This window comes from Hylaeus anthracinus, unplaced genomic scaffold, assembly GCF_026225885.1.
Source record: "Hylaeus anthracinus isolate JK02 unplaced genomic scaffold, UHH_iyHylAnth1.0_haploid 0, whole genome shotgun sequence".
Taxonomy (NCBI): domain Eukaryota; kingdom Metazoa; phylum Arthropoda; class Insecta; order Hymenoptera; family Colletidae; genus Hylaeus; species Hylaeus anthracinus.
The window spans coordinates 21,789,077-21,814,274 of record NW_026533254.1 but is presented as its reverse complement, the minus strand read 5'-3'; the positions used below and the strand labels follow the sequence as shown (position 1 = coordinate 21,814,274).

The following is a 25,198-nucleotide window of genomic DNA, read 5'->3' as shown; positions in this document are numbered from 1 at the left end:
GATATTCGTTAGTGAAACATTCTACCTATTTCCTTGAATGGTAGACTTGGAAGGCTAACTGCCAGTAGAGACGACGAATAGGTGTTTGCTTGAATGCAACGAGGGTTGGGGCTGCAATTGACGCAGTTTATAATACTACAGGTTTGAGAGACTTCGAATCGATAATTGGACACGCGTAATTCTCTTCTAGTGTCGGTGGAATCCGAGTATTCGTCTGTGGAGAGTTAATGGGTGAATGGTTCGTTCCTGGAAGAGGATCCTAAATACATGAAATGAGCATTGAGGCTATATTCATTAGAGTTAACGATCCTACATGTCCGAGGGACTACGAATAGTTATGTTGAATGTTACTGGGGTAAATCCTCTTTTTGGATCAATGATATTCGTGACTTTTGTTAGCGATGACCCTGTTGGTAACCCTGTTTGTAAGAGGTCTTTGCCATAAGTATTTGTCTTTAGCGTGAAGTTACATAGGGATAATACCCCTGACTCTAAAGTACATCTGTCAACAACGAAGATACACCATCTGTTCGACGTTACCTGAAAGATCAGGTAAAGGGCACGCGGCTAAAGCCCCCTCTCCTTCGGAAGTGTGCCTCCAGTTCCTTAAAGACACCTGTTCGCTCATTATCATCCTACGGTATACTTATGAAAATATTATAGAGTTCCAACTATACAAACCTAATAGTTACTCGAAATAGTTTCGAATTGGAAATCGCAGAAGAAAATTGGAGGCTTATGCAAATCGGTGAGACCTCTACGGGTTAAACACGTTCTACCGAGTACGTAATTTCATTATTATCCGAACTTCAATCTTAATTCGAGCATTATAAGTTTTAGCAAAGTTACCGATATCCACACCGCGGAAGTTATAGTTGCCGAACTGGTCTACCCAGTTTCGAAGTTGTGCTGTGTGGGAGTAACCGCAACTTGCGACTCCGGAAACTAGATATAATTAATGGAAAAATTTAGCGGGATGATTTGTAGGTCAAAGTTACGTATCACGGAGTATTATGTTCTCTCGGGGTAACAGAAACTTCGGGGCCAATAACGATGCAGCTTCAACTTTCGGACGCACCTGTCGAAATTTATCATCGAACCGCGTCACTGAAATTGATATGCGTGTTGCGATAACGATAATATGAAATAAAGAATAGTATTAATGGTAGAATTGGGTAGAAGATATAGAGGCAGTGGTTGAGAATAGAAATTCTAGAAACCATTATATTAAATGAAAGAGTCTAATGTATCGGAGTTTATACTAATGTATTAGTGCATTAGGGATCAATCCTTAATGCGAAAAGAAATCGTAAACTCCTTTACCATTTTGCAATTCGAAGCTTCGTTACCTAGATAGAAGCAATCAAAGTTTACCGACTCATGTTGCGCGCCATCTTTGTTTCAGTCAGCCGATTGTATACCGCGCATGCGTTCGCACAGCTGACTATGCGTTCTCGCGCCCATAAACTTAAACTGCTTATGTTTTAATAACGAAACCTCAGATTGCGAAATGAAAAAGAACTTTTTTATTTATATTGTAACAAAGAATTTATAATAACTTCCTCCAAATGTAATAGCGGTCGAATAAAAGGGAGTGATCGTGGATTGGTACGAGAGGTAAATGGTATTCACATTGAATAACCTCGTTTCATAGATTGTAGTATTGAAACCTGAAAACAGTTTTCGCAATTCTTTCCCGTTGCTTTTCTAGGAACACGTGAAAAGCATTAAATGTCCAGTGGGGTTGCGCATAAGTGAACTGAAAAGGAGAAAATGGAAAAGTAAGCCACGGTAAAAGCGCATCCTAAGAACAGCTTTGGTCCCATACACTTTGTCACCCCATTCCACCTCTCGAAGCGCTTATCTTTCGATAATCTACCCGACGGAACAAGGCTTGAAAGAAACCTCGGTGGATGTTAAATATTCAAGCCTCATATGCAGTATTTCTTCGTAGCCATTTTGCGATACTGGATCCTCGAATCGATATTGCACCTTGTTCGTGAGGCGCTTGGTTTCGGAACTATAACATCCGGTAAACCGGTTCCTTCCTTAACACACTCCCGAAACTACAACGATCCTATCCCTGATAACTGAAATTGAATCGTTCCTCGCAATGTTTATATTTCTTCAGCCCGAGTGAACGTCGAATCGAGTAGTCGACAGCTAGAGATGCAAATCCCCGCTGACCGAACTTCAAAGAGGTGCCGCACGCGAATCGACATTTTTCTATTTTTACCATAATCTAGCCTGGCCAATAGATCTCTTGTGCGGGGTCCGTGGCATCGAAGTCTCCAATTTCTACGGTTCCCTACGAACTTAATCCACGAATTACCGGATTCTCATCTCAAAAACAAATGACTATGAATTTGAAGAAATTGAAACGTTAGATTTACCAGAAACCCTCTGGGATAATGCAAAAATTACCGAGTTCCGGACGCTTATCGGATCAAATAATTTTAGAAAAATTCTCGAGGCGGGCCACCGATCCACTCAATCAACCAACTCCCCTCGAATTTACGTAGCAGACCGATCAACCGAATTGGCCAAAATTCGCGGCCAGCTCAGCAGCTCGTTCCGATGGCCAAATTAAAGCTCGATGCCTCGCTTCTGCGAATGAAATCGATCTCGCGCCTCGGCGCGCACTTTTATCTCGTGAAATTTGCGACTTTGACGATTCACGTAATAGGGGAACCAAACTCCCCCCCCCCCCCATCTCGCTCTCCACCCCCTCTCAAACTCGATGCAATCGATAACGAAGCGCTCCATTCTTTCCGCCCCTTCATTATCGACGATTCCACAAAGGATCGGACGCGTCATTAACATCGAAACAAGACAAGTTCCATGAATAAATTCCACGACAACGAGCCGTCCGTTTCTTTCGTCCGCCGTCAGTGTGGCAATCGTCTTTATCGAGTCCACGTGACCAATTCGCTGCCATTTTTCACACGTTGTTCCTACCAATGACGAGTAGTATTTTATTTTAATAAGTTATAGCTGACGATGAAGCTAAATGTAGCCTCCTGTAATGTTACAAAATCATGATCGTTAGTTATCGATACGCGAGGCATAAGTGAACTTCATTTTCTGAAAGCTGGTACGATTATGAACCACGGTTGGGATGTCCAATTTTTCATTTGTGTATACAAAATAACGTCAGTAAGAAGATTCAAGGAATCATATTTTTTATTTTAAAATACAGAAACTGTAACGTTGTTTATCTTTAGTGGACGCCCCCTAAATCAGTCCTCTACTGTGCACCGAGATGGTGTTATTTTTTGTCATGTCTGCGCCTCGTGGGATCCCCTGCCTCTCTCCAGGAGAAAAGTCGTTCCTAGTGTGCTTATGAATTTTTGAGACGAAACGTTTTTCCGCGAGTGACGGGACGAGAATATTTTTGCCTCATCGTGGACTCGGCGTTAGAGAAATGGGGCGGGATTTTATCATTCGTGAGTTCTTGTTCGTAGAATTTGCGAGCTTCTTGCACGGAGTTTTTAAATCTTTCCGCAATATTTTATCAGCGGTACCCCGATATCAGGTGATAAAATTACTCGTTGAGTCTTCCTCCTTAACTCACTGGTTAGAATTTTCTACACTGCCGTCAGGAATGTTCAGCAACAACATTATCATCTTTTCAATGGAGGAGGCAGCTTGCTACCCTCCCAGCCTGAAGGCTTCCTCCATAAGGGGAAAATGGATGGTAAGTGGAAGACATTTTCGGAAATCGAAGTTCGACATGCCCCGCGAGAAATATTATCTATCAACACTTTATCACTTTTTTTTTAGAAGAATATTTTCCTGCCTCGATCCCGCACTTTATAAGAGCTAACGTTAAAAGGTTAGTAGAGCAGGCTGCCAATACTGGGGTTTCCAACGAGATTAAACATCTCCAGGCAAGAATTTAATGAACGATTCACATTTGAGAATCCTAATCTAGGATATTCCTGTATTACTTCTTGTAAATGCATGAACAACCATGTACGCCGAGAACACGTAGGAAAGAGAATTTATATTCACTTTAATGAAACTTTCATGTCAAAGAGTATAAAAAATTTTAAAGTACGAACATTTACGTTTTATGCTTTTTATGTCGACATTTAAAACTTATTAGTTTGACGAGTGTTTTTTTCATGAAATATTCACTTTCCTCATCACTGCGATGTTTAGGTACGACTAAGTCGCAAGTTGCGACTTTTAACTTCTCAATTCTTATTTTTTAAACTAAACGTCGGATGAATAAACTGTAATAAAAGAAATTCGTCTTGTCATTCTCCGTAAGAAAATATTTAAAAAAAATTCATTTCTCGAACTGAAAATTTCGTTCACTTGCCCGAAGCTCCGGACACCTAAAGCTGCCGATGACCGCTAAAAGAGTTTCCAAGTTTGTCTAGCTCGCCTTATTTTCTTACCAAAAAGAAAAATTGCTGGCGGATGATTCACGGTGACGCTCCGCGAATATGTTTTGGCCAAAATCCACTTAGCACGCATGAAATTCCCGCGATTGTGGCACGAATAATCCTGTCGGCAATAAATCACCGGATGACAGAAGGAATTACGTAATTTTGATGCAAATGGAACGATAAAAAGAACAAAAATACACGGACGTCAAACGAACGGACGTTTCACGCGGACACATTTTGACGCATTTCATGAGACATTTGCTTCACGCCGCGCAATTTACTGCTAGCAGTGCTTTCCAGCATTTTCCGCGCGTTCATTTATCAGATCAACCGCGAATGTGTTCAATTCATTTATTAAATTCTTCGTGAATGGCGTTCGACGGGCCCAACGGAAACTCGAAGCTAGTAGCCGCATTGACGCGAATTTCGCAGCGTAACTTCGTTAAACCTTATAAAATTAAGGTTCACGGACTGCCTCGGAGAAATTTCATCGTGTGTATCCTTCAGAAAAAATTGGGTGAGTCCACACTGTTAGAGAAAACGTGAAATTCCAGCGGAACCACGTTAAAACGTTGGGCTCTGTCCTCGATAAAACGTCTCCATTTATCGCCACCACTGTCTTTGCATTGTAAATGCCAATCCTAATCAAACACCGTAGTTCCTCGTTAAAACCTCGCGCTTGTCCCTCGATAAAGCGTCCCGAAACATCCCCCACCATAATTTCTTTTTTCCAGCCGTGTCGACGTCCTCGAGGAACACGACGCACTCCTTGGAACCATATTGAAAGACTCCGCGCAACTTTAATTCCTCCCCACCCTTCCCTGTATAAAAGGACAAGAGGGCGGGAAGTCTGGAAGTAGTTAGGGTGAACGAAGTTGAAAGTGAAAGAAATTAAACAGTCCACGCAGAGACCTCGATGGAAAAACGAAAGAGAACGAGGTGAAAAGGTCCGGCTGAAATTCCTGAATTCTAATTATAAAAGCGTCGATAATAACATTATGCCCGCTGGATTTCCGATAGCCCCGCGTGGTTCGGATTAACGACGCCATGGAAGCTGTGGCTGGCGTGCTCGAGGGAGAGAGTTAATTAAAAATAATATCCTCCGCGTCTGCTGCGTGGACGTTCATTGGCTGACTGCGTAGGTGTACTAACTGCTTCTGGTCTCGTGTCACGAGTCTATCGATTGGCATCTACTTTTGGTTTCTGTTACGTAACGTAACGTAATGCAGGTACAGTTAGGGGAGACGAGCGTGAAATTTCCCCACAACGCCCTTTCGCTTCCAAGTTACGCCCCGAACCCAACTCGGGGAGATGTACCGTACAAATATCTTCGAATGTTTGAGCTCTTTATTTTCGGAGACCAGTACACAAATTTAAATAGAATTAGCACGTGGCCCGCGACCGTTTACTTCCACGGTACGAGGCTACTTCCCCCCTTTTCCAAATTGCCATACAAGCAATACGAGCGGCGCCTGTTTCGCGAAGAACAGGATGCTTACAAATGTAAATGAAACAGCTTGAAACTTGATAATGTAGTTTAAAGCAATAATTGTAAAATTTTGCTGATCGTTTATGAGTCTTTATCAGCTCAATAAATAAATGACGATGGCAGGAATCCTCGGGGTTTATCGGTCGTCTTCTTCGGCTGAATTTTAAATCGAGAAAAACTTTGCCTCGGAGATCGGGCGATCGTTTCGGAGGAAATGGATCGGAATAAGAGCCGCGAGGAGGCTGCGACAAGGTATACGACTGTTTGATCAGCAATACGTAAGAGTTTCAAGCTAAGCGAAATCGTCCGTTTCCCGGGCCATCCACTTTTACCCCCTGAGGCTGCTCGATGCGCAACAAAAATGCCGTAAAACCCCCGTGATCGCCGCTATTTGGCGTGCGCTACGCAGACGATAAATATTTTCCCCGATTGTTCCGGCGGGCGCGGAAAAGGCCGTTGCATCTTGTTTACGGTGAACTTGGTCTAATTTATATGGAAACTTCCGCGCGGAACTTTTAAAGCGCCGTTCGTTATGATCCGAGACAAACTTTCGAAGCAGCCACTAATTTATACAGCCAGTTACTGTACACGCTTCCAGCTTGTTTAACAAGTGCCAGCTCGAATCGCGAGCTTCCCTATCTTCACCTCTGTGTTCTTGGAATTTTTACGTCCTCATTGTTGCGCTACGATAAAAACTTTGGAGTCGGTTGCATGTAGCGGAGGAACAACTTAAATAGGAGCGATTGTACGTGCAATTATGAATCAAAAATGAAGAATGCGATTTTTTTGTAGGGAGCTTCGTTTCCGAGGAAATGGACGTTGAAGATGTTTGGAGCACGCGCACGTTTTTCTACGATACAAACCAAGAAGTTATCGAGTTAGCACATCACATAGAAAAGTAATAATTTATTTTCAGATATATTATTTCATACGTTTCTCAATGTTATGGTAACATTCAGGAAGGTATGAGGTAAGAGTCACCGTTCAACTGCGCGCGCAGCACATGCATATTCAAACACTATTTTCTCGAGAACGACGGTCTGCGCTAAAAAACTTCGCTGCAGATTTTCGCTTTCTTTTTAAACGTGGAAAATTACAAAAAATTGTGGATCAAAAATTATGTGTCTCCAAAGGAAATTTATGCTTACACGCGGTGCACCCCGGACGGGGAAGTCCACATCATTCTCCACATTATTCTTTTACAAAATTCAGAATGTATATTACTTTTTTCATAATTTGCGGCTCTGCTCGTCGTGTTCTCGCGCGCACCCTCCGAGAATCGCATGCAGATCGAGTCGTGTCAGTCCATCTGCCAGCCAGGCGCGTTACGATTCAACGACCGCTCGGTGAATTTTGATAAAACTTTCTGTTCGAACTTAACACGCCAGCCCCAGTTTGCGTGTCGTTGTGATTGTGAAAAGTGACTCTAAAATTCCGATAGACACGTTCCGAACATCAGAACCCAAAGAGTCCGGTACTTCGAAATATTAACCCTTATCGGTCGTAAGTCACCTCTCACGTGACAATAGTACTTTGTCGCTGCGGGGACGGAGCCTGTCGAAACTCGCTCTCTGAAAAATGCGGGTACGATTGCGTTGCCTGTTAAGCATTAGCGATGGAGGCATTGACATTTCGAGTAATATATCACCTTTCGTACTCGATTTGTAATACATCGAACCCAAAAATGAATAAAAAAAATTTTTTAAATTTCGATAATAACAGTGAATGTTGAAAACAATTGTTAGAAAGAATTCTCAAAGTGATGTCGATTCTAGCGTCCGCTAAGGATTAAAACTCAAAATGTTCAGCCAAGTGACGGTCATTCGGTTAACAAAAGATTCTAGTTCGTTAATCCGTCCTCCCATAATAACCTCATCCAACCTGAGCAGCCGGGCTCTCCGTCGGTCGTCAGGTCGTCACGTATTCTGAAGTAGAAATTGTCGGCTCGACTCGCAGGAATAAACAACGGGGCACCGATTAAAACCATGGGGAATCGATTAAACTGTCCACGGAGGATAAACGAGCAACGGAATTACAGCCGCGCAGAGCTGGCTGGCGGAAGACTTAAAACGGGTTAGGCGTGGATGCGCGGCACCCGAATCGATATTCAGTCATTCTTTTATTCGCATCCGGCCACCGCTACACGCGTTCGCTATCTCCGTCTATCGATGTTCCTCCTACGCTGGTCCCCTCTAGCTTCGGTTCTTCAGCAGCCCTTCCTATCTCCCGGACGATATTTCTTTGAAAGTGCTGAGCTGCCCCGGCTCTTTGTACTACGCCATACTTTAACCCGTCCGCAGGGATTCTTTATACCCCTGACCACTCCTCGTCCCCGCCGCGAAGACAGAGCGAAGCGCGAGACGAAGAAAAAGCGAATCTGAAACGAACTCGACCCTCCGATGTCGACGGACGACTAAGCATCGCGAAGTTGGACTCCGTCTGTAATAAACGTGGTCCTCTGTGATGCTGCGACGAAGGACGAGTCAATTTACAAGGCGCGCCTTCTCATTTTCCGCCCGAGTGGAGTGATTCGAACGGGAACTATAACAGAAACGGGGATAATAGGTGGACCGAAGGGGGCAGGTGAGTTGGCTGACCAATTCCAGCCTGGAAATGTCTAAATGGATGGACTAGGCATTTCTAATGAATCCATTTGCAATTCCATGGACAAAGGACAAGTAGGATTTCAGGATCCAGTTATAGCTGCCAGGGTGCGTTTTTCGATCGGCAGAAATGCCGGAGTTAGGAAATCGTCCTTCTTCGACACCCCCACCCTTAAACCGACGGACGACCGTCGTCCAAGGGAGATATATAGTTGGAATCCATTACGGCATCCTTTAAACTTCTCAGGATTTATTACAGCTCGATAGTCATCCGACCGTTCCCTCAACCGAGTAACCACCGCTTGCCTCTGGAATCCAGCCGCGAGCCGACGTGGCCCGACACTTCCGTTGATTTTTAGAGGCTCGATGCACGCCAACGGCGCAAGCCCCATGCATCGGGGTTTGATAGATTGTGGTTGTCGCGTCGTTGGCCGCGAATCAATCAGAGTTACTCGTCTGGAGTCCTCGAGGCAGTGGGGCGAGAGGATCAGCGGCAGGAGCGATGATGCGATGGCTACAAATAGATCGAAAAGGAAGAAACAACGTAATCATAAGAATATCCTTCGCGAGATTCGCTAAACTATGATCAGGGGATGACATGATATAACCCAGATGTCTGTGTACTGGCATTTCCTGTCCTCGCTACTAGAGAAACACCGCGCGTTTCTCACAAGTGCTCGATCCGGCTAACTTTCCTATATAAACCATTCTCGACCGACCTCCAAACATCCCGGCTAGGTAACCTTATTGATAAGTCCACTATCAGGCCCAGAATGAGACACTCCCTTTCTTTTTCCTCCTCTTTCACTCTCCTTCACAGAACAACCACCACATCTGTATAGAACGTTACCACTCATAGGTCCATCCACTGCGGACTGTCAGGTCCTCTGACATCAGTATCGAGGATCTTTATGGACTTCACTCGCAGTGCTCTGCGAATGCCAGTCGTTGCATTAACAAGGTTCCCGAAGGCGGACAATTAAATTGAACACCCTTTCCATCGATCCTCCTGCACGTAGCCAGTTCTGGTAAACCAGTTTCCAAGAATCGACCGTGTCACGGTTCTCATCTCCGCGGAGAAATTCAACCGGTCGTCAAAGTAGACGAACGTATCCAAGCGATCGGCGGAAAGAGGGGCCGAAGTAACTCTCGAATCCGACGAACTTTAAATCGTCGAGCCGCCGAGTGTGTTCCTTTCCCCGCCCTCCGCCGTCGCCCCGTCCTTACCCTTAACTTACTGCACGTACGACGAGGGCAGTAAATTCTCGAGAGCTATCGCACGAAAGCATGGCGAAACTATTCCACGTAAGGAGGCACCGGGCACGGTAAGGGACGTTCGATGGAACGCTCGTTCGAAGATCAGCGATTTCCGGAAACGAGACCGAAAGGGGGTTACGTATGTGCCAATACTCGTGGAATCCGGCGGACTGGTCGTTTCCACCCTCGCCTCGGCCATCCGGAGACTTTTCGTTGATCGAAAGCTCCCTCTTTCCGCCGGGATATCTGGCATTTGTTTCCGCTGTGGCCGATCCCTTCCCGACCTGAAACTCGCGCTCCCTGCTTGACGAACGTATTCAATATTCAACCCCATCGGGTCGTCGCGGGGCCCGTTTGAAGAGGGCACGCGCTTCTTCCGGATGATCTTCTACTGCGGAAAGGACTGTTTGCGGAAGGAAACGCTGAATGAATTCTGATCATCTACAGCGGCTCGGTTTGAATTTCAAACGCGTGGACTAATCGCAAGGGTCCGTGTGAGTCGATGAAATAGGGCACTCGGTGGATAAAGCAGTAGGATTCGTTAGTAAAGCAGACCACTTAGTCGGCTAATTAGAGCTCTACGTTACCGAGAAAGTAGTTTACCTTACCAAGTGGATAGAAGCAAAAGTATGTATCGTTCTCTTCTCCATATCAAGCATCAATACTGTGAACCAAAGTTAATTTAAATATCCATAGATTTATTGGAGAAGTCACGACAAAGTGGACAAAGAACAAGTAGGATTTCAGGATCCAGTTATAGTATCCTTTACGAGTGGTTTAGAACTTAGCTATAATGTCGCATTTCGTCAAACTCCCTTGCACTTTCCATGAAATTCGACACCTACACCCTCTCATGCATGATGATACACTCAGGGAAGGACAAAGGGAGGCGGCACGCGGGAAAAAACACATAGGAAACACGAAGGACATGGAAATAATTCATGGCATGTCAGCGACGCTGAAAACTGCTCCGCCCCCAGCCAGCATCGGTGGCTGAAATATTCAAATCACGTTTGCACTCGTCCTGGCTCCCCTGAATCGAAGTATTCCGAACGGATGTTGCGTCCTCCGACGGAACGCCTCTCGTCTCGGCCAATTTGAGCAACGGCATTCCCTATGGCAAGCTCGTCCCGTTCGACAGCTGCTGTCGGAATCAGAAAGGCGCTTTAATCTGAGAGTCGACGCCTAGGATCGACGGGGTCCGCGGGATTAATGGGTGCCCCGCTGGAATAGAAGGATTTCTGATCACAGGGAATCACTTGTTTCAGTTAGACAGGATTAAAATGAACAGGACCAATCCATTTCCGACGAAACACGCTGATAGGCGTCCAGAGTTTGCTGTAGGTTTGGTAACAAGGGTTACGTAAAGCTTGGATGAACCTGTGAGATTCCTACAACTCATGGTTCGTAGTAGCTTAAGTATTCAATTCAGCAACGATTAGGTAGTTTTGAATGTGGAAGGTTTATCAGTTGATCAAGAAGTTTAAAGTTTAACTGAAAGCTATAGTTACAGATCGTTTGACCTAACAGATGGAATGGAAGGTTTGCTAGCGCTAAAATGGTCAAACGAGGCTTCGCAGTTAAGTGATAGTTTGCTCTAGACGGTCACTTTATAAATTAATTTTAAGTGCAACTCTAACGAGCCACGTGGCTCCGCTAGTACTTTCAATCCTTACGGGCTATCCAGTAGACCGCAGTCTCTGATACCCTCTGACGATCTCTGAAGTCCTTTAACTCTTTAACTCTGCACTCTGCCTAATTAATCCTCTTGGTCTGCAGCTCTGGCATTTTCGATCATGCATGCGCACGTCCACTCATTTCTATCTTATTGCACCTGAAACTCTGCGTACACTCGGCCAGCCCGTCCTACTTAAGAGCAGGTGCACTCAGCGAACTCTGTCAATCTTTCGTACACTCGGCCCAACCCACGTTCCTCGCAAACAGTACCCACCCTCGCGCAAACTATGAACGGTATTCCGGACCCAGGCTGGCTGCGTGATATACACAAAGACGTAAACAGAATGCTTTTTTAATTAACGGTAAGCCGTAGGAGCCGGGTTTTCCAGCTCTAGGATTACGAACGTCAACTGGAAGGGGAATAATGTTAGTTCAAAGGGATATGAAACGTAATCTTTAATGCATACCGAAGGTAGAGAGCTCGTGGATGCTTAAACCTCGGACATCGAACGCTCGCACGAACGACGCAGCCAGGTCACTATTCAAAATCCAATTTCTATATGCAAATGTTATTACCATATTAATAATGTCTTATAATTAATTTATTGCTACGCAATTGTTTCCAGAGCCTAGGTTATCGAATGGGACGCAGAGGATTGAGATGCGTAATGACTAATAACTTCTTACAAAAAGAAAACGACGTGGAACCTTGGGTCAACTACGGTCAGTTGATTTACATAGGAATTGAAAATTCGAGTCTAATAGTCGAATTCCCTTGAACTTTCGCTTTAAGGCTCGCTACGGTCCTTCGAATAGCTACCCGAGGGAACTCGATAGATACTCGATGTAGATATCACAAGTTTCTTTCCGGAAGTGCTTCACGATCCGGAGCAACGATATCCCTGTAGCACGGAATCTAGTTGGAAGAAAAACTCCGGCGGAAGGATCGCAGCCTGGAATCCAAAGCGAATTCCTGTCCCCGTTAGTCGACGCGAAGGGCGAAATTGGGAGGTGGTAATCTGGGCTGGCACACCTCGAATTCATCCGAACCTCCAGTTTCAGGGATTCTTCGGAGTCACTACCAAGAAAAGTCCCCGAAGTGAAAACGTTTGAAAGAGGATAGGCGGCGCGGAAATTGGAAGCTTCTGCGGGGCTGCTAGGCTTTGCCCTCCACCCCTACGAGAACAAGGTAAACCGGTTAAAAGGCGATGCACCGAGAAGCAATATCCGCGGGAAGTCGATCTCTTCGTGAGCTTAGCCAGGAGATCGAGCCCTGGGAATTCGGTTTGGTCAGGAAAGCGAGGTGAAAAAAATGGCGCCACCATCAGATGGGGGAAATGAAAGAATCGTAACTCTGGTTGTTTGAGCAAGGCATTGCTTGGCGAAGAGTGGCGTTTGACCGGCTACAGCGATAGCTTGCACTCGGTCTAGGTTAGATCTGAAATGATCGTAATTTTCAGTGTACAAAGTGCTAGGTCCTTTAGGATATAATGCTACTGCGAGAGGATTAGATCTCTATTCAGATTTCCATTCATACAATAGTAACTGTTTGCTCGTTCCTTCAGACACTTTGAATTATTAACCCTTTGCATTCCAAGCAAACATAATCATACACAAATAATAATAGTTTAATGGAAATATTGTCCTTCATTTGATTATTTATACGAAGTTGTTAGTGTAACGGATATACATTTTAACGTGTCCTATTTGATCAATTAGAGGTCTAGAGATACTTGCTCGGAAGATTTCAATCCAGTTGAAGACCCTCCGATGTTTTGTGGTTCCAAACAAATGAGGATCCCACTGATTGACAGAGATTAACCTAGCTTATCTTCGAACAGAATCAAGAACTCCAGGGTCTCGTGGAGGAGAGATGAACAATCGTTCGCAAAAGGTCTCGTGAGGCACGCCACGAGCACTAGCTGCGGTTTAACGATACCACTCCATCTGCATATCCCGTGGAGGTTCCGGCCGAGATCGCGTATTCAGGGAATTATGTGCAGTTTACGAGCAACTTGCGATGCACCAGACAATACGCGCTATAAAAACCTTGTACAGGCACTCAATTTCAGCACGCGCAATTTACACCTCGAAAATTAATATATCCGCGCAATGAATCAATAGAATTTCATCACTAGCGAGGATTAGCATACTCCCACCGTCATTTTCTTCCCATCTTCCATTCTCTTCGGTGCCTGTACTAACAATCGCAGCAAGAATTCAAGGAATCCTCAATAGGGTATAAAAAATATAGGCTTTGAGTCAGACGATGGAGAAACGTTTAAGAAACGATGGCTCGAGGGGATTCAAGCGTCACTCGTCAGCCAGTCGTACGAAGATTAATGTTTAAATTGAAAACGCTTTTCGAATCCCAAGTGAAATCCGACCTTAATCGGTCGTCCTCAACCTTTCCCCGAAATACCCTGAGAGTTACAGTGGAACGTTCGACCGATGGTAAACAGAAAATCATTCGACCGAGGTTTACCCTGGCTCCAACCTATTCTATGCCCCGCGTACGTGTGTATACGTGTACGTATGTCGATTCGACGCGTGACAGCTCGTGCATCCAGTGACGGGCATTCATCGAGACTCCGTTGAAAATTTTCAATCGGACCCGTGCATTGTGCGACCCCTCGATCTTACGCCGCATTATTTGGAATTTCGACGAACTGTGGCGAGCAGATTAAACCGTGCCTGGGGTCAAGAATCGAGTGGACGCGACAGCGTTCGAACGCCCTGAAAATATTGGCAAAATACTATTGGCCGCTATTTATTTATTTACGGATCAATCCGGACGAGCGCAACTGGACCTGATTGGCGTGTCTGGTTTCCGACTCATTTAGCGTGACTTTGATACGTCCTTTACTTTAACACTATTTTGACATAGCCTTATCTTTGCTTCTGGCCCAACTTCGGACGTTGGCAACTGTCGCGTAGTATTACTCGCGCACACTTTCGATACAGCATGATTAGCAATTTTTAAAAGGACTCTCTAGACTTTTAGTTTTTCGTATTTAGTTTTGGGGCCCTCTAGTGCAACATAAGCATGATTTCTGTCGTCCTAAGGATCAGTTACCTGTGCCAATAAAGCAATAACTGCTGTTTCGGTTTACAACCTGACAAGATCCCTACCAGCGACTATACCTTTGAATGGCCTATCTACCGTTGCAGAAACAAACTGCGTCATATAAAGGTGGAACGGACACCTGACGGCAGTTTCGCTACACCCAGCCATGGTTTCTTCTGCACCGACTTCTTTCCCGTTACGGATACAACCGGTGATCGCGGAACGAGGTCGGTACTACGGGGTGCAGTATACAAAGTTGGACCGCTTTGTGGCCCACTCGCGCGGCACGCAAAAACACGCTCGTCTTTTCGCGAGAGTGACTTTTATGAGATTACAACCACAACGCCGTTGGGCTTCCCCCTGGAAACTTACAAGCGCCATCGAAAAAGTGCCGACGAAATAGCGGCTCTAATGGCAGGAATTCCTGATAATGTTACCACCACCATGAAAGGAGAGAACGTGTCTGCTGTAATAGGCGCCCGTTAGCAATTACCTCATTTGTCGTCCACGAGGTGTCTCGACACGGCTATCTATACCGATTGTTATTTTACCGATCCCCTAGACCTGGTCAAAACGATCTGCAGACCTCCGAGTGATGAGCCAAATAGAACGCACCTCTACAGTTCCACTAGGTCTATTACTTCTTCTTTTCAAAGATTCTCATTAAGGCTAGCCAGTGGACTTCATTCCCAGTCTCGCAGCCCCACAGCAACTTAACTAAGAGATTACCGAGTCTGACCGTTTCGCAAACCGCGAATCAGGCGGTTACTGTTTTTATGCAGCTGGAAGTTTGAATGGTTCTGGTCCGCTTTCTGCATTCCGACCGCAGGAAGCTCCACAGAACACGGGTACGCCATTTAGCGCGCTAAGTGGTTAGAGGTTACCACCGTGTCGAAAACGCGGTACACGACACACAGATCGTGGAAAAGTGGTCCTCGTGTGGGTCCATGTTTCCCTTTTACAGCCGTTAATGGTGTCTTTTGCGCAGTGGTTCGCGAACATTGCCACTCGAAAAATTCATCAAATAGCCGGAAGTGGATGTTCAAGTAGCGATGAATTCTTCACTTTTTCTCATACGGCATCCTCCTCGATGCACGTCTATAATTTAAGCATGAACCAAACTTCGCGACTAATCCGTGGCCTGGACTTGGTGGCTGGTACTTTAAGACGTTAGTTGCCTAACTGGTAGCTTAAGAACTAAACTTGTCGACTGGTGCATTAAGGCCCGAACCTGTTGGCTCGCAGCTTAAGGTCTAGAGTTACCAGTTAGCAAGTTTCCAGCCACAATTATCTAACACTTGGTACCTGCTGTAGTTGGTCTTAGACTACGATTAGGTTACGGGAGCCCTGTGATGACAGGACCACTTGGACTCTGCTAGGATTCCAGGTATTTTTCAAAACAAGCCATTTCTTCGTTATACAGTTCATCGAGGACAGGCACCGGTTTAATTCTAATCTCCAACACTGCTAAAGACGCGAGGAGAGGAGGAGCACTGAAAGTTGCGTCGTTGACGTTTCCACCCTCATCCACATCCCACCCTAATGCATACATTGTAGGGTGGGGCTTATAGTAGGTACCTAAGTCCTACGCAATCCCTGAGCCTTTGCCAAAAGGTCGAGGATGCCTCTTGAAGATTTCCCCCACAATAAAGCACTGATCCCCTTTCTTGAGTTATTTCTCACTGTTAAAGTTCGATACAACACCATCAATGATCTGACTCTGCTTTCAATGGCCTGAGTAATCAGGCATGATTGGTTACCTCTAAAAAGTGTCACGCGCAAGCGCGCATTCTTCTTGCATCGCCAAAGGTTTGTCGATATCCACAGGTATATCGAGCTGTTGGCCTCCAGGTTGCACCGATGATCCATAGGATAGTCCAGCAGATGTGGCGGGATGAGGCTCGAATCCGCAACCTATGCACCCGGCATACATAATTCCGCGATTGTTATTGCGGGAAATCACTGTATTCAGAATGTGTCTCGCACGGAAACCCGCGTGTCCCGGCTACGCTGCATGCCGGAAGATCGCTATTTATGCGACGCATTAACAGCGCCGGTCCGTCTCCGACGGCCAACTCATCCGCGAAAAGCAGAAATTATTTCGCCACGACCGTTGAAGTAAGGGAGATTCCCGTTTGCGGGCTGGCTTGATTAACGGATAGGAAGTGACGAATGGCGGACCGCAATTGGAGCGTAAGAACGCTGACCTAACCTGTACAAAGTTCCGGATTATCGTACGGAAATCTCGTAAAATTTACTCGACCGACATCAGGCGGATTTTATTCATTAAGTTTTCCGGGACGAATCAAGATAAATTTAGGTAACGTAACTAGCCTAAGCTAGCCATTGTCTAACCCCTACGTCAGACAACTCGTTCGGTCGACCCGTAACCATTTAGCGGCAAATACTTAAATTACTTTTCAGCCGATCGTCTCAGGTCGTATTTATGTACGACAGATGATTCTATTGTCCACCACCAGGTAGCTACCACCAGAGTATTTTCGCGAATGTGAAACAGAGCGATGAGAATATTAGTGATCAAGCACGTACACCGCGAATCATAAACATTGCAATAAGTTTCGTACACGCGCGAAGTGAATTAATGGTAGCGTCGGAGAAGAAAGAAGGGTAAGCAAGCAACGCGTGGACTGAATCGTGTATTTCCGGTATATCAAAGCCGGACGCCACACAGACGGGAACTCATTAGAAATCACCGTCAACGACGCCGCGGGTGACTATTTAACTGGTTCTCTTGATAGGATGTTTCCTTGCAAAATTATTAGCAACAGATCGAGCCGGCGTGCGGACAGCGGAAACGCGTGTTAAGATCACGCGACAATACTCCCCTTCTGCTTTGTTCACGACTCACCCTGCACCGACTGAGCAGTATTTAATTACCAGAGGCCCCGTTGCGCTATAGCTAAAAGGTCCACCCGTTCCTCCACTTGAATTATTCAAAACCGCGGAATACCTTGTCTGAATAATCCAATATCACGTAATCAAAAATTTGTTGTTTCCATTCAGCCTGAGGCGGGACCCATTACTCTTGCAACGTGACAAACTGGAGCATTCCACGCTACTAACTCCGAATGATTCGCAATCTCTGAAAACGTCAAGGAACAGATAAGGACCGACGTTATCATTAAGCTAACAAGAAGATTATTAAATCGCAGCGGCGTTGCGCAGGCGTTCGGCCTCGTTATAATTAAAAGACGAAGGACCAAGGCGTCGTAATGACAGTTCCTTGAACCTTCTTAATATTTTCCGCTTCGATGACGGCAACGAAGACGGAAAAGAAAGAAGCAAAAAGCATCGTGAAAGAAGTAGACAGTACTCTTATTACGAAGAGGAGGTGGAGTTCATTATCGTCTGAATTGCTGTATCGATCGCGATAATTGACGAAGTGCGAGTCGAAGACTCCCATTTTAAAAATATATCACACAGATCGGCAGCAAACGGGTGCCATTTCGTAAAAACTGGCCACTTCTTTTGACTGAAAAGTGTGCAATTTTCAAGCGTGAGAATTTAACAACTCGTTCTTTACCCCACTGATCTTGGATGTAGACCTTACCTCACTTACATCATTTAAATATAAACCCAACCTCTATATATTGCGGTTAAGTAAGGACTTCCACTTGATGTAGCTCGAACAATCGCACCTTTTTATTACTGTCAGACCTTGTAACACGAATTAAAGCTTGCGTTCTATTGTTTCAGTGGGAATTCCATCCGCCATCGCGAGTTGCAGTGACGAATGCAGCGCCACGATGACGCGAGCACTAGGACGATGGAGACGACGATCTCGCGTCGGGACACAACATGCCCTGAGGCTGATCGTACAGATCCTACTAATACAGAGTCTCGCTACCGCCCAGATAGCCAAGTGCCCGCCCCCCGAGACTATTCCAGGCTGTCCTTGTTACAATATTGAGGATGGTTTTTTCCTAGAATGCGCTGGCGCTACCGAGGAAACCCTGAGGACCACTATGCAGGGCGTTCTGAACGCAGGCGGTGAGTACAGGACACCTTGAACGTAATGCAAACTCCGAACTGTCGACATAAGGATAATGCAACTTCCGTCGTGAGAAACTTTTTCGATAGGGCATCGCGTGGCGTCCAATTTTCATTTATCAACGAAACGACTCGGCTGCATGCATTGGAACACTGTAATAACGAGGAGGGAGGGGGGGGGGCGGAGATTGTTATTATAATCAGAATAACAGCGTCCGTGTTTGTTCGTACGCGTGGGATGGAAAATTAATTAGCATTCAATGGGCCACTTTAAAACGCGCGTGGATAAACGTTTCTCGTTAACGAGGTAGCCCGGTTCGGGGTAGCCTCGGATCGTGTACTAGACTATTTGTTCGCCGTCGAGGATACGATTAGGGAATACGGACATGCAAAAGATATTTCCGAAAACATTAAAGTTTGAACCGTACAGCGCACCAAAAGAGTAGCAATACACAAAATAGTTTCGCAAACGATACCGATTCCAGCAAAGTATTGCGCGATCCTCGAATCAACTGCGTGACACTTCTTGGACCAACCTCCTCGAACAATTCATTATCTTTTACGGCAGCTATAAAATCCACGAATCGACCGCGACTAACGCGGGGAAATCTAAGTTTCACGTTATCGCGGCTTAATGAAATTAATGGTCCTGCCCTTTACGACCGTTTCCAGGAGCCGGTACAATGGTGCAGTCGTTGAGCGTTTACGAGCTGGACAAAAGCGTGGAGGAATTGAAAGACAGCTGCTTCCCGCCCGGCTCTCAGATCAGACACCTACAAATCTCTCACTCGTCCCTCCGTGAAATTAGCGAGGGAGCGTTCACGAATCTGAGGGATAGCCTGGAGTCGTTAGCTCTGGTGTCCAGCCGTTTGTCCCACGTGCCGCAGAAGTCGCTGGCCAACTTGCACAAGTTGGCCGCCTTGGATCTCGAGGCCAATTTGATACAGGACCTCTCCTCGTACTGCTTGTACGACCTGAAGTTGATGAAGCTGACGCTGAAGGGCAATCAGATATCGAAGATCTCCGAGTACGCGTTCGCAGGTTTGGAGGACAGCCTTAGTGATCTGGACCTGGCCGAGAACAAGTTGAAAATGTTCCCCATGGCGCCTCTGAGGAGACTGGAGAGCCTGGCGTCTCTTAGACTCGCCTGGAATGAGATATCGGAGCTACCCAATGGCAAGTACAGCCGACTCAGCTCGCTGTTAATCCTGGACTTGAGCAGCAATAACTTCGAGAAACTGACCGAGGACTGCTTCTGGTCGTGTCCCATTTTACACACCCTCTCGCTTTATTACAACTCGATCGAAACCGTTCACAAGGACGCGTTCGTCTCCCTCAAAGACCTAGAGTCGATCGATCTCAGCCACAACAAGATCGTGTTCCTCGATATAGCCACGTTCAAAGGGAACGAAAGGCTACGCACCATCGAGCTGAGCCACAATCACATTCACTACATCGGCGGGGTTTTCGCGAGGATGCCGGAGTTGAGGGAACTGTACCTGGCGGAGAACAATATCCTCGAGATCCCCGGTGACGCATTTATCGGCAGTATCAGCCTGGCGGTCGTCTACCTCCAGCAGAACGCCATCAGAAGAATCGATGGGAAGGGACTCACCAGTCTCACGCAATTGGCCCAATTATATCTTAGCAACAACTACATCGAGAAGGTGCCGCGAGAGTTTCTCGAGCACTGCGGAAATCTCTCCTCTCTGTCCCTAGACGGAAACAAGATTCGCGAGCTGCAACCAGGCACTTTCCTGAAATTGTATCAATTGAGGGAGCTACGACTGCAAGACAATCACATCACCGAGGTGAAGCGGGGGGTTTTTTCACCCCTGCCGTCGTTGCTGGAGCTTCACTTGCAGAACAACGCCATCACCGACATGGAGACCGGCGCATTGAGGACGCTGAACAGCCTACAGCATGTTAATTTACAGGGAAATCAGCTGACGGTGTTGGGCGACGTGTTCCAGTTGTCCACCTCCGAGTCGTCCTCTGGGGGGAGTTCCTTGGTGTCCATTCAGTTGGACAGCAACGGATTGGCAGTGTTGCACAACGATTCTCTGCGTGGACAGGCTTCGGTGAGGATCATGTGGCTGGGTCACAACAGGTTAACGCACCTACAGGCACCCCTCTTCAGAGACTTGCTTCTCGTAGAGCGGCTGTACTTGACCAACAACTCGATATCCAGTATCGAGGACGGCGCCTTCCAGCCGATGCAGGCTCTGGAGTTCTTGGAGCTGAGCATGAACAAGCTCAGTCACATCACCGCGAGGACGTTCTCCGAATTGCACGAACTCGAAGAACTATATCTCCAGGACAACGGCTTGAGGAGACTGGACCCCTACGCCCTGACCGCTCTTAAGAAACTCAAAGTGCTCGACCTGGCTAACAATAACCTGACCGTGTTGCACGACGCCATGTTTCAAGAAGGCCTACCTATCAGGATCCTGAACTTGAAGAACTGCTCCATCATGAGCGTGGAGAGCAGCGCCTTTCGTGGCCTCAGATATCTATCCGACCTCAACTTGGATGACAATCTCCTCACAGCGTCAGCCTTATTGAATCTACATATTCCAGGGTTGAGCACTCTTGCCGCGTCTGGTAATAACTTCAGCCAAATCTCCGAACACAGCCTGAACGGGCTGCCGTCCCTGCAGAAACTGTTGCTGGACGACGCACAGATTTCCCAACTGCCAGAGATCATTTTCGTACTGAATCGAAACTTGGCACGCCTGCATCTCAATAGGAATTACCTTCGCAGCCTACCACCCGGTATTTTCGACGGGCTGTTATCCCTCTGGGAAATCCGGCTGGACCACAATCAGTTTCAGGATATCCCGTATTCCGCGTTGGCCAGCGCCCTCAATTTGGAAATCCTCACGTTGTCCCACAACGAAATTACGAACGTAAACGTGGCCAGTTTCGCCAGCCTGAAGAACCTGAAAGAGTTACACCTCAGTCACAATCAAATAGAGACGATGTCCGGCTTCGCCATGGCGAACCTGTCGCGCCTCATCTCCGTGGATCTCAGTCACAACCACCTGAACGCTCTTCCGGCCAACTTCTTCGCTCATTCCTCCATGCTGCGCAAAGTAGATCTATCAGAGAACAAGTTCAGACAGATTCCAGCAGTGGCGCTGTCGGGTCAGAACCTTCCCGCGCTGCGCTGGCTGAATCTGACGAGGAACCCGCTGAATAGAATCCACGATCTCGCGTGGGACGCCATGTATCCTATCCTTCAAGAAGTTCACATATCGGGTACCAATTTGAGCATAGTCACGTCTCAAGACTTTGAAGCGTTTCCCGCTTTACTGCATCTCTACTTGAGCCAGAATGGCATCCTCAGGGTTTCGCCAGGAGCTTTTAGGAGCTTGCCTAACCTCTTAACGTTGCATCTTGGAATGAACAGCTTGGAGATCCTCCCCAAGGAGAGACTCCAGGGCATGGAGTATCTGAGGATTCTAAACCTGACCCACAATCGACTGAAAGAGCTCGAGGAATTTCCCCAGGACCTCAAGTCCCTTCAGATACTGGACCTTTCGTACAATCAGATAGGAATCGTAGACAAGGTGACGTTCAAGAATTTGGTCAGCTTGGAGGAATTGCATCTCTACGGGAATTGGATTAACGCTATCTCCAGCGAGGCGTTTAGACCCTTGAAAAAACTGAGATTGTTGGATCTCAGCAGGAATTACTTGGAGAATCTGCCGCTGAACGCTTTTCGACCGCTGGAGACGCAGATACGGAGCTTGCGTGCTGAAGGTAACGTAATTAATTAGGATTCTAGGTATCCACTTTAATTTATTTACGCTCCGTAAATGATCGTTAAATATAATTTACCAGATAGTGATTCTTATGAAAGTGGTCAAAGTAAAGCGAGGTATCCATTAAAAAATTGAACTCAAACCGTTTTGAAACTTTGTCGAGAGGAAGCTACTGGGCAAAAAGAAAAGTCGAAGTTTTGATTAATGCAGTACCAATGTTTCGTTTGTTCGGAAGACTTTTATTCAATGTGCACGTGAGCTAGAGGGAATAACAGTGTATATATTGAAGCTATCGATCCAAATGGAGTTACTGCCGCTGGAAACCCAATCATATCGCTGGTCACGTACAATCGTCTCGAATCGATACTCAACATCGGGACAATCAAACACGCTCTGCCATTCTGTCTCATCCTCTCCTCTCAAGTCTGCAAACTAGTCCCTTACGGAAGTATAATGTCCACCAGCTGCTACCCCTAATCCCCTACCCCCCAAAAAGACTTCCAAATTTAATGGAAAGCACTATGAACGTGTCTTGGTCTCCACGTGCTACTTCGTATCAATGTTTCAGTGGCTCCTGGTAATCCCCTCCTCTCCAGGAATATTCGAGCGGACAGTTTCTGTAATTGTGCTCGAGGTATCGTGAGCTAACTATGAAAATTAATTTAGATTAAATTACGACGCCCGTGCTACAGAGAAAATATGTTAACACAAATGATTAAGAAAGTTTTCACACATAGTCAAGTTTACTCTGATACATATTTATCAGCTCTAGAATCCTCGTCGATGGAATCCGCCAAGGTCCAGTTTAAACTTTTTATGCAAGCCTTTCGAGTGTCTGCATATGTCCCGCTTAGCGACACTGGCTGCGCAATATCCTCTCCCAAAACATCCTCTAAGAATAACCGCAACGCCTTCTAACTTGATAATTCGCAGAGAATCCGTTACACTGCGGCTGCGAGTCGCAAGAACTCTGGGAATGGCTGAGGGACCATCAGAAGCTGGTTAGCGGAGTGGGTGGTGGTCGCGGTCGCGGAAGAAACGGCGTCGGTGTCGGAGACGTCGAGGGTGGTCTGCTGAGATGCGAACAACCGCCGGAACTACGCGGTCTGGTTTTCCTCGATCTCGACCCTCACGCTTTCTGCTCCGTTCCACTGGTTCTGAAGCTCGCCATTCAGGATATACAGCCTTTCTCCGTCCTCGTGTCCTGGCAGAGCAGAAACCATTCTGGACTACATGGCTATCAAGTAGCCTATCACGCCCTGGACAACGTCGATGAAGTGAGTGTTTCGTTCAAGACTCCTGTCAAAAAGGACTACCGATACTCATCCTTTCTTCTACAGCATATCCTAATCAAGGTCACGGCTAATGTAACCAGACTACAATGCCCTGATACACTTGACAAAGTCACTAATCCTTCCACCTTTATCTGCGTTTTAGGTGCGGGGCAAGCTCCTCGACCCAAAAGCACGTTCGGTGAGACTGACAAAGCTGGCGTCGGACACGCGGTACCTGATTTGCGTCCTTGGCCTCGGCAGCTGGGGCACACCGATCCCCGAGGACATCGGTTCTTGGCAATGGAATGCCTCCCACGACGACGTGATCGAGGGTTCCGCCCTACCCGTGATGGTCACCTCGCCCACGAGTCTGTGCACGGAGGTTCGGACCCTGGACGCGCCGGACTCGATAGTAGGGGATGGGACGATGAGCGACAGAGGGGGTCTGACCAGCATCCTGACTAGAAGGCTGGGCCTGATAGTCGGTAGCTGCATGGGCTTCGTCGTGTTCGTGGTCCTGATCTCGGTGCTGGGCTACATGAAGATGAAGAAGCAGAGGTCCACGGAAAAAAGGGATCAGCCTCTGTCCTCAAATCCGCAGGCCTACATGACCTACAGGCATTACTCGCTGCAGAGCGGCGACAGGGCGGACAACGCTTGCCCCAGCTTCATCAGCAACATCGGAACCACGCCTCTGAACTCGTAGCACATACCGAAGGAGTCTCGCAAAGAGGCTGATCTCCGCGGTATCGAGATGAAGACCGCCCCTAACTGCGTGGGCCTCTTCGGATGAGTGCCCTGCCGAGCGAACCCACCGAGGAATGTCGACAAATGACGTCCCCTAATTGCAACGTGCCACCCTCGTTTCGTTCTTCGAGATTCGACGTTTATCTGGGTACACCGTAGAGGTGTGGGTGCTCGGTAGTAGCCACGGACTACTCGTGTAGGTAGCTACGAATCGACGCTGGTTTCGATCAAGTGCCAAAAACTGATACGCGTAGATCCCGACCAGAACTTGGCGAGCTAGTTTCGCCTGTCGATCCGTCTGGAGGTTTTCGAAGTGTCAGTGAAGGACATAACCACTGCTCGCGTGCCAAAAGTTTCGAAGACTCGATTCACCGGGTCGGAAACCCTTTGGGAACAAAGGGACCTCGACGGGCGCTGCTCGGTCGACCGATTATCCGCGGACCTTAATTTCTAACAAATACGCGCGACGTTGTCTGTTGCTGAACAGATCCTCCGACCATTCACGTGAACCGAACAACGACGTAAACGACCCCTTTTTGGAACAATTCGAATCTACTCCTACGAAGACTGATTTTTTAATGCCGTTTTCCCCTCATTAACTCCGACGCTCACGTTGTATGTACGATACCGTCACACAGACACACGCAAACACACTTTTTTTTGTAAATAATAGTCTACGGAACGTGACTTAACAATGTTCGTATTGACGCTCGTATATCCCGAGAGGAGATATACTCTTATAGTGCTGCGCAAGCAATATTACACTTACTCGTATCGATAGTCCCAAACGATCAGCACTAAACTTAATTAAGAAGCGATCTTCTAGAAGACTCGACGTTTCTTTATTTCCTTTCTCACACTTTCTCTCTCTCTCTCTCTCTCTCTCTCTCTCTCTCTCTCTCTCTCTCT

At 46.7% G+C, this 25,198-nt stretch overlaps 1 protein-coding gene across 17 annotated transcripts in view; it reads left to right on the top strand.

Annotated features, from left to right (window-relative positions):
- Positions 1-25,191, top strand: part of LOC128896274 (protein artichoke-like) — a 94,965-nt gene extending 69,774 nt beyond the window's left edge. For all 17 annotated transcript variants that reach the window (XM_054159525.1, XM_054159522.1, XM_054159521.1 and 14 more), the window contains 4 exons: positions 18,208-18,501; positions 19,174-22,266; positions 23,202-23,545; positions 23,706-25,191. In XM_054159525.1, coding sequence (XP_054015500.1) covers positions 18,208-18,501; positions 19,174-22,266; positions 23,202-23,545; positions 23,706-24,248 — 4,274 coding nt within the window. In that variant the 3' untranslated portion in view covers positions 24,249-25,191. The remainder of the gene's footprint in view (positions 1-18,207; positions 18,502-19,173; positions 22,267-23,201; positions 23,546-23,705) is intronic.
- Positions 25,192-25,198: the final 7 nt, after the last annotated feature.